The sequence below is a fragment of the Patella vulgata genome, chromosome 3 (assembly GCF_932274485.2).
Source record: "Patella vulgata chromosome 3, xgPatVulg1.2, whole genome shotgun sequence".
In the NCBI taxonomy this organism is placed as follows: Eukaryota; Metazoa; Mollusca; class Gastropoda; family Patellidae; genus Patella; species Patella vulgata.
This window is the reverse complement of record NC_065881.2, coordinates 46,069,607-46,080,152: the sequence shown is the minus strand read 5'-3', so window position 1 is coordinate 46,080,152 and position 10,546 is coordinate 46,069,607. Positions and strand designations below refer to the sequence as shown.

The 10,546-nt window shown below is 37.3% G+C and overlaps 1 protein-coding gene across 6 annotated transcripts; it reads right to left on the bottom strand.

The window, feature by feature from the left end:
• Positions 1-230: 230 nt before the first annotated feature.
• On the bottom strand, positions 231-9,784 carry LOC126814598 (small conductance calcium-activated potassium channel protein 2). Of its 6 annotated transcripts, XM_050539863.2 has the most exons (3): positions 3,660-3,839; positions 2,830-2,909; positions 231-1,673 (listed from the first exon to the last, which is right to left on the bottom strand). In XM_050539863.2, exon 3 carries the CDS (start codon positions 1,662-1,664, stop codon positions 321-323), a length of 1,344 nt encoding a protein of 447 aa, XP_050395820.1. In that variant the 5' UTR covers positions 1,665-1,673; positions 2,830-2,909; positions 3,660-3,839; the 3' UTR covers positions 231-320. The 6 variants fall into 6 exon arrangements, with proteins under 6 accessions (XP_050395820.1, XP_050395816.1, XP_050395817.1 ...); XM_050539859.2 differs by lacking the exons at positions 2,830-2,909; positions 3,660-3,839 and adding an exon at positions 9,707-9,784; XM_050539860.2 differs by lacking the exon at positions 2,830-2,909.
• Between the last annotated feature and the right edge of the window lie 762 nt (positions 9,785-10,546).

The window sequence follows — 10,546 nt, the reverse complement described above, 5'->3', positions numbered from 1 at the left end:
TCCATGCTAGCCACCGTGGCTCCCCCAGAGGTCGAAAGCTACTGGGATGAAAATAACCCCGAGAGTCATCAGTGGTGTAAATGCAAATGTGGTGGGCGAGGGAGGGGTATTGGGTGTTCCAGAAAAGGAGTTCGCTTCAAACATCTTCACTTATAACTATCTGGAGTGGCAGCTACGAGTTTGATATCAAAAGCTACATTCAATCGCACATTGAAATAAAAGATGAACTATGATTTTTATACATATTATAATAGACACTAATAGATTCATACCAATATCACAGAAAACAACCCAATTCGCTCGGTTAATTCACATAGAAACTATTTTAAATGACTTCTCATATCTTGAAGTTCTTTTTCGATTTTAGTCATTTGTTCTGACATTCTGTTCTGAGCCTCGAGGGATTTTTCAATACTTACTGTCATTCTGGAAATCATGTGAGATAACTCTATCACACCAACGGTCGATTCCTCATTCTCGGCTAAAGTGGCGCGAGCAGATCTCATTTCCCTTACAGCGTTACGAAGCTTCCACCTAAAGTAAGTATAGGTTAAGGTGGGTTTACCACCCTGTTTGTTCATCACCCATAATCTCAGAGAACACTTCACAACATCGGCCGCGGCATTTTTGTGCTTATTCTCCAAATGGATTCTTGACAAGAAGTTAAAAACGTAGCGTTCAGATCGAGTTTGTTCAAGCCGCTTCGCAATGACGGCTACTAACAAAGCTGTTGAAGCCAAGCCACACAGCCCTGTCATGATAGCTATGTAACGTCCACAATGGGTCTGTGGTGTCACGTCCCCATACCCAACGGTAAGGAAAGTAATGGCAGATAGCCACATTGATTGAGAAAATCCTTGACTTTCCTCTGTTCTCGTATAATACATTTCACAGGTCCTCATCGACCAACAGCTCACTGTGTACATAGTCAACATTACTGACACAATCAGAATCCCTGGACTCTCCGACATGGCTGACTTGAACACGAAAAACAGATTGATTTTAATTCTAGATAGTGCTCCAATACTCTGAGTCGAAGGATCTGTGAGCAGACGACTATGCACCACGATAAATTTACCCACTAAATAAAGACGAAACATCATCAACACAGATAAGATGCCATCAATGCTTGCTACTCGACTGTGACCCCTGGGTGAAACGAATACAACTTCTATATTACTAGGGAAGGGATGTACCGCACAAACTATCACTTCTACGATCCAGGCCACATATGTCCAAAATGGTGTCACAGCAAATGGGTCGTCCACACCGCCGTCGAGCATGCGTATTTCCATCCCAGTCTGGTAGTACAAACATATAGCGATTAGTAGAACGCCGGTTGTAATTGAAGTAAATGTTTTTAGTACCAGTGATATGGTTGACATTTTCTCACTTGGATCCAGATAGAACAGCTCATTCTCAATCATCATTAACGAAATTCCTATAACAGCCATAACGAATTCAACGTCAACGAGCCATCTGCGACGAAGGATTAACTTTTTACGTTGCTCCAACCGAGATCCTAGATTTTTCAAAATGGTCTCTGCTGTAACCGCTGCTGGTGTAAGTGGTTGTACGTCCATTGTGTGGTATTGTTTTGTACGAAGACGACCCTTCTCTTGCACTAATGGTATATACTGGTTGGTAGTTTCATTCTGCGACATTTCGTCGTCCTGTAATATTCAAAATCGAGAAAGACTGTCAAATGTGATATTAAATTTGACAAACATGACATAAATCAAGACCAGGTTTGCCTTGACTGACTATCTTCTTCATATGAGTCTAGTTAAGTGGTCTTAAAGGTTAGAAATATATTTGGGCTTAAGGACTTAGAATTAATGTTTCCCATAAATTAAATTAATTAACAAAAGACTGAATCGCCGATAACTGGTAATCACCCAAGGGTGAGAAAACTCTTGTTCTTTGGCAACCGCAATCCGCTAGGCAACAAAGAAGTAATTCAATAGAAATCAATTTGGCAGCTTAAATCAATTATATGTTCATATAATTGTGAATTTCAATCGCCTTTTTGTCTGAAGGGAATTGTAATATCCCTATATGGCTTATTTGCCATTCACAATAAGAGGATATAAAAGCTATGATGACGTTAGGTTGTTACGTCAATTAAGATAACATTCCAAAGGGAAAAATACAACAATGTTTGGCGGCTATATGTATATGAACTCTTCTATAACATATATCTAGAAAAAAAGAAACATGTATATTAATGGGGTCCTAAGCATTCGATATTATTTGATTTGGATTGATTTGACGATAGATTTTAATCAAGGATATTCCAATCAATTGCTGAGATATAGACGTTTTAAGTTTAACATTGCTTTCCTTGGGTTTTAAATAATGACGCTTATTCTTCTAATTTGGATTAATAAACATTACCAACATCCCGAACTAACACCTTCGGGGTAGGATTTCCTGATAATATCAGCATGGTTAAGTTATCACGAATATCATCTTCCTCTTACTGTGCCCATTCAACTAAACATTCCCATTAATATTTCCACCTTAGTAGCTAATGTCTCCGTCGTCAACAAATCTATATCTCCTAGCTACATTGACCATTCTGATTTCCATGTATTCCCCCAAAAGAAAAGGTAAACATATCGTCCTTGGGTGATCCGCTGTGGTCCCCTTTACTGGCACCAAAAGTATATCAGCATTCAACAAAATACAATAACCGCCAGAAGCTCGGATTTTGATACTTTATCTATCTTTGATAAAGTAAAAGACTATTTAACACCAGTTTTCGATCGAGGGAATATTAGTTAGCACTTGAGAATAAGTAAATTTAATTCAATCGACAGAAATTACCTTAATTCAAGTGAGAACTGGCTCGAAGAACATTTACACATGATGGCGGTCCTATGTGAAGAGAGAGCATATAACTTCCCCTACAATACAACACTGGCTTAAGATTGATCAATTATTTTAACATTAAATTCACACAATTTAATCCAATGCACAGCGCAAATTTTGTATTCACAATTTAGAAAGTCGCTTAAATTCTACGCTCGTTAGTTAGATGTAACCAAACCCGCGCACTGAGAGTCTTGCAGTATGCATAATTTAGAAAGTTGCATATATTCAAGATTTCAATAAATGGGCTTATTTTAATAATGCTTGCCTTGAATGGGTTCATAAAAGTCGATTCTAAGACAGTTTTGGTGTCCATATATATGTCTGGACTGAGTGCTGTGGTATGTTTGAAAATCAATATCCTCAACTTGACCTGTGGCATAATATATTAGAAATATCATAGCAACAAGACACCAGGCTAATTACTATATATTATATCTTATTTTACACTATACGATTAGGTTAAGCCAAAATGAGCAATAGAAATTAAACATGTATCTCTAATTTAAATAAATGATAATTATTCACCCAAATGCGCATACTACAGTATCTCGTCAAGACTAGCAACATGGGGTTCAGAATTTGTCTAAATATAACATTATTTAATCAATATATTATTTAAATTGTCCATGCATATAATATGAAAATAATACTTAATATGAAATAATGAATACATTTCTACAGATACCTCATCACTGACATTTTCGACGCTTTTATAGTAATCCCGAATAGTGGCCTTTGACTTCATCTTAAAACACCATTAAAAAATATAAATAGAAACTTACCGAATTAATAGCCAATAGAGTTGAGTATACAATAGAAACGTCACCATTTATTTAGTAGGCTAGCCGCGATTCAAATATTCTATGTTTACTTGGTCGATGGTTTCATTTTCACATATAAATATGGACGAGCCAAGAAGTCGCTTTTCAAACAAGAACACAACACCAGATGGCGCAACCATAAGAGTGGTGTATAGAATATTAAAGACTCTGATATCCCAATACACGATCAATTCTACATTGTTGAAGTGTTGTGGCAGCTGGTTTTCCTTGCAATACGCGGTACTTATATATGGATGTTGGAATAAAATGAAGTTTCTACCTCTTGAGAAATCCGTAAAAGGGTTTACATCTCGTACGTCGTCCCCAGAGGCATAATCAAGTTTGATTCTGGTTTGTTCCCAGCTGGAAGATTGCTTGATATAAAATGCAATGAATGCTTTGAACTGATGTAGAAAAGTCTTTGCTTTGAACGGATGTTTCTATTAAGGGATTATAACAAAGGATTTCGAAAGATCGCAAGCTTTCACCCTAGCGATTGCACAAACCAACCAGTTAAACATTCGTAATTTAGAGCTTCTAAATGTATGGTATTAGCAGCGGGGTAAGATGGTGGAAATAGAAAAACTCCACCTAAATGTTTACCATTGCAGAAAGAGCAATGAATTGTAGATTGATACAATGCACAGCGTGCTTGACTACATTAGTTGTCCATGTAGCAATTAGTGCCAAAACCTCCCAAATCCCACATCTTTGAATTTAAAAAGTAAAAACCGCCAGGCAAGATACGCCCACATTTTGCAAGAGGTGGATAGAGAACAAGCTAAAACATTCAGGGGCCATAATCCACGAAGTTCGGGTCTGAAATGCTTGAATATCGAAAGGGACTGAGATCTTTTCGATATAAAGATATATTTTAAGTTTCATCCAAATCGGACAAAAATTATGACCTTTAGAGGGTCCAAAACCTTCGTATTACATACTTTTACACAATTTGCGTACAAGAAGCGGCCATTTTCGTTCCCATTTTCCCGTAATTTCAACCCAACTTTTATTATAGTGTAAGGGTGATATATTGAAATGGTTTTTAGAATTGGATAAAAATTGTGACCTCTAGAGGATAACTTCGGGGTCAAAGGAAGCAGGAGCGACGTTACGATTTAGAAAACAGTGCCTCTTATGGCTTTAAAGGGGGAATGAGCGTTGAGAAGGTCACGGCCGATTGACAGAAAGAATAATTTTCAATTTGACGTGATTTGACTCCACTGTTACACGTGTATGTTTTAGATTACATTATATTCAATATTTGAAACAAAATTGCCAACGTTTTAACTCTCTATAGTTGGTTTCAGTAGAAACCCTCAGTCTTACTAGAAAAAATCCGGATTCACTGCTTACGTGTAGAAGTAATGGTTAAAGGTTGTGAAAACATTGACAGATTTAAAAGTCCAGTAGTCTCTGCGATTAAACGGTGGAAATAGAAGTTGGCAGAAGAAAATCCAGACTAACAGACTGAAACTGGATTCTCCTTAAAGGACAATATTGGTGTCAGTCATTATCACATAAATGTGATAGAACTGGTTAAACACGTTCCAAATATAATTTTAACACAGAGATCATTGCTACGATAGATGCGTAATGAAGCTTTCAAGAAAGGAAAGTGACGATCGCAAAAGGAAAACACAAGTTATCGTTCTATATAACTAACCGAAGTGACGAGAGAAGAGATTCACAAGCGAATTTCTGCTTACTAATAATTCCTTCGAAGACCAAAAGTTGTTATATGAGATTGTGGGAGGATATCTGATAATTCAAAACATTAATTGACTGTCACTAGATAAGACAAAACGAGAAAAATAGAAAAAGGCCGTGCATTACCATGTTTTTATTAAGTATAGAATGAATTATCAGATATCCTCTTACAGCCTCACATAACAACTTTTGGTTTACGAAGGAATTATCTGTTATCACTCGTCACTTCAGTCAGTTATATAGAAGGATAACTCGTATTTCCCTTTAGCGTTCGTCACTTTCCTTTTTTGGAAGCTTCGCAACACATCTATCGTAGCAATGATCGCTGTGTTAAAATTATATTTGGAACGTGTATAACTAGTTCTATCACATATGTGATAATGACTGACACCAATAATTGTCCTTTAAATCATGACTGTGACAAACAGAGCTTGTAGAGAATGATTTTAGCGTGATAGGGTAGTTGTCTTAGGTTTAAAACGTTTTGAGGGATAAATTAGTCTGAATATGTTTTAAGTCGAAATATATCGCTAAATTACGCATTTCATTTAACGTTAACAATTGCTCGCATAAAATACATGAGCTAATGAAGACGGGCATACACCATACAGTTTGCTATGAGGGAAATTTTGCCTAGGTAGCGGCGTTACGGCCTACTGTTATATCGAATTCCAACTGCCAAAGATCTTTTAATTGCATGCCAGCGTGTACACGGGACCTCAGTTTTTGGTCCCATCCGTCCCTCCGTCCTGCATTACTGACAAGGGGAAACCACGCTGGAAAATCGGGATGAACTTTCTCGGCCAATGCAGGGATCGAACACCCGGCCTCCAGGCTAGCGAGGGTTATTTTGAAAATAATACAACTCAGTGTAAAAGTAAAATAGACAACAAAGTCTTTTTAGCAAAAGAACAATACTGGTCTGATAAATTATTCAAATCGAGCAGTTCTAACTTTAAGTTTATCGCATACACAAAACAAAGTATTTTAGTAAAAAAATAATACTGGTCCGATAAATGATTCAAATCGAGCAATTCTAACTTGAAATTTATCGCAATAATAGTTCTGACATTTTCACACACAAGCCTGTCCATTCTTCGGGGCTTTATTAATACGTGTACTCGGATATGCCTGATTATATAATATTAAAAGCTATTACATTAAGATATTGTGGTGATATTTTTAACAGATGAACCTTACCTAATAATTTAGGGAAAGAAGGGTTTTACAGTGTGTCGTGGAACTGCTGTCTGGGAGATAAACAGGTGAACCTTCATCGATGGCATCATAGTGTTTCCTTCTCAATGACATATTTTTAACATTATCGAGAAGCATAAGTGAAAAATTGTATTGATTTTGAAATGTTTTTTACGTTAAGAAAATAGCCCGTTTTCTATTGGCTACGTAAGTAGGTCGGATTAATTACTACGTGGGTTTAGGTTTTGTTGAAGTAACGTCGGCAATAAAATAAGTCCAATATCGATCTATAACAGGACATTCACGTTTACTGACTTTATAAAGTGTTGGCGGTCTTGAAGTACTCAATATAAAGTGCAGTATGTGTAATTTGACAAGCGATAATTCCGGAAAACCGTACAACAAAACAGATACAATAACCAACGATACACGAACACGGCTTGGAGAATACGGTTCTGATCCGACTGCGCTAATGAAGACGGGCATACGCCACACAATTATGAGGAGAATTGTACCCGGGAAACGGTCCTACGGCCTACTCTTATTTCGAATTCCAAGTGCCAATGGTTCTTTTAAATGCATGCCAGTGTGTACACGGGACCCCGGATTTTCGTCCAATCCGAATGATTAAACAATGTCCCTTGCCAGGCCCCCTTCTCCACTGACAAGGGGGAACCAGGTCGAAAAAAAACGACCGAACACGGGACCTGCAGATTAGCGAGCTACTGCGATTCCTTGGAGAATGCAGACAGATAATAATATATCATCCAGTAAAGACACTGGTATGCTTTTAAACAGTAATAAGACATCTACATTGTAGTTGTAAAACAAATGAAAGGAAAATGAACGGGGACACTATATCTAATTGCTGTTTAAAAAAATCACCCAGGGCGGCATGGACGTCACGAGATCTTTGTCATTTTAGTAAGAGCGTGTGGAACGTGGGTATAGAACATACACCTTGTCCGCGTAGTGAAGATGTGGTAGAAAACAAAGCGTGGCGACAGCGTAGCATGAGGTCGTGGCTTATCCCACAAGGATCTCGCTACGTCCATGCAACTCTCGGACATGATCTCGCAGAGTTTTTGTCCTTGGTGAAGTCATGGCTCATGTGTGAAATTGATTTTATTTTCTAGCTAGGAGTGCTGAAACTGGTGGATGAGGCTCAGTACATGCCATATTTACTACAAATCCGCCATTCGAGGCGATATTGTAACAGCGTAGCAAAGACGTGGTTGGGACTTCGTGCCAATGTAGTGTTGTCTTCTAAAGCGTGGCGGCAACGTGGTTGAATGCAGTGGAAGCAGGAGCATGGCAAGGGTATGGCAGAGGCGTATTGGGCGTGGTGTACGCGAAGTGAGAATGTGAAAAAGGGTGGAAATGTCTGCGATTTTGCGTAGTTGCCTTTCACCACAAGCTCATCCCGCTCTATATGTGTGAAGGGAGCATTACTAGTAACTTGTCCATTTCCAATTCAGTAATACGTCTTGTCTGATACATTAACGTTATCGTGCATTATCCTGTCTGTACCCAATTACACCTGCTAGACTGGAATACTGGCCAAAAGTGACACCCAAAGATGAAGTGGGTCAAGATCTATCTGGCTATATATGGCTGTGTTGTTCTCCTTTGTTGCACTTTTGCACAATCGTGTATATTTTATAGTAATACATTTCATATAGAAAACAAATTTGTATTGTACTTAAACATACATTATGCAAGAGCTAAATCTGCCAATTGCAGGTCTTTCTTGAGGCCTGAAATGTTATCTAAATTATAAATTTATCTAAATTGGGTTATAAACTTACATTTCAAATTTCAACATATCCAGATAAAAATTGTGACCTCTATAGGGTGCTCAAGCTAAAAACGCGATGTTTCGTACACTCAGGGGCCATAATCCACGAAGTTACGGTCCGATACATGCCAATATCGAAAGGAGCCGAGATATTAGGGAGATAAACCTATATTTCAAGTTTCGTTGAAATCGGATATTAATTGTGACCTGTAGAGTGTCCACAAACAAATTGTGGACGGACGGACAGGGGCGACAACAATATACATCTACATGGAAATGTTGGCGTATAAAAATGTATAATCGAAACTATGTTTTTATCGTACCGACTTTAGCAATGATGATCGGGGCTAGGCCCAAATTTCAATCGCTAAATACTTGGTTCAGGGTGAATCAATTTGACTGACATTTTCAGCAAATTCCCTTTACATTATCTAGTTTTTAACCATTATATAGTGAGAACTACCGGTTCTTTATCTAATCTCCCATAATGTATCTTTAAATGTTTATACTAATTGTCAAGCCTTAAATGACATAAGAAATGCAACCTAATGTGGTATTTAATAGCATCGAAGGGAATTTATGATAAAAAGGTCGTAATACAACAATCTTCATTAAATTCGCCATATTTGGCATTAAGGCAACATTAATTTGATGGATGATACTAGAGTGAAAACCATGTCTAAAGCTAAAAGGGACTAGGCGAAGTTATATGTTATAGTTGACTGTGTGGTTAGGATATTTCTATTCCGCTTTTCACTTACGAGGATGAAGTCGAAAGGCTAACAAGTTGGTAGTGTACGTAAAATGTTCCATTGGAATTCGGAGAAGGGTAGACCCGGGAATTTCGTTATCTGAACATACTTAACCATAGAAAAATACCACTTAATATCTCGAGATACATCTACCCCTTTAATTTTCTCTACAATAATATATGTCAAGCGCTACCCTTAAATGGAGACGCCTCAGTTCTACAAAATTGATTGGGGTTACGTTATTCTATTAGTGGGCTTGCCTTCAAATTTTCATTTTAGTGACCCGAGAAAAACACGATTATTCGAAGTCTTTCGTAAACTTTGCAAAATAAGTTGCAAAATTACACTTCTTGCTGGAAACAAAAAACAATCGAAAATATAGCAGGAGATTTTTACAGAGCGCGCGAGTTATATTCACATTTATCGCCACTGAAGGTAATTGTTATTCAAGAATCTTACCTCCATCTTTACCTGTAACTTAGGCGTTGATATATCTTTGGGAACGCAGCAAAAGCACAGTCACATTTTTTTTAATATAAATTTTTACTTACACTATCTGTATCAGAAAATGACATGGCTACGTTATACATTGTGCAGACAGCAGTAGCGACGGCCACTTACAACTGGTACACTACTACTAATGACTACATTCTCTCATTAGTTTACAAAACTATCTCTTCTATCTACTGTGCGCTGAATATTTTAGATTAAATATTTTGATATCATTAGGGATAAACATGTTGAATGCTATGTTTTAAACAGATGATGCCAATTCAAGTTAATGTACAAAGCGTGGGGAATAAAACGATTAAGGTATGTTTTTCTGTGGTATTCTGTGGCGAATCTTTTCAATAGATGTATAGAAACAGGCCGGTTTTAAATGAACAGTTCTAAATGCATTTGAGAGAGAACAAAATGGTCAATTCGGGTTGAAAGATTTTGCATTGGCATTTTGGTGGTCGTGATTTGACAATATATTTACAAAGGACAATGGACATGTTCAAATTGAGACAAATCTGCTAAAACATCGCCGTGTAATTGTTTTATTGTTTACCCATATATAGGTTTCTAGGTCAATCTACGGTTTTATTAGCGTGTTATTTAAAATTATTGACATTAATATTCGTAGTGGGGGTGATTTGCCTCTTTAAAAAGTGGTATCGGTTAAAAGATTTAAAAACCCTTTAAAAAAAATTGGTCTTTTATTATTTGTCATTATTTGTTGAGTAACCAACTTATGTTAACTAAATTATTTTTTCTGGCGCCCTTCATATTAACCTAGAAAATCCCTTGGCCGTTTTCACGTTTTAACACGACATTGCGGTTCAAATTTATCGGCCTCTAAATTCGTGTGTTAGCGGTTTCATCAAAGTAGCGATCTGTTCACGAAT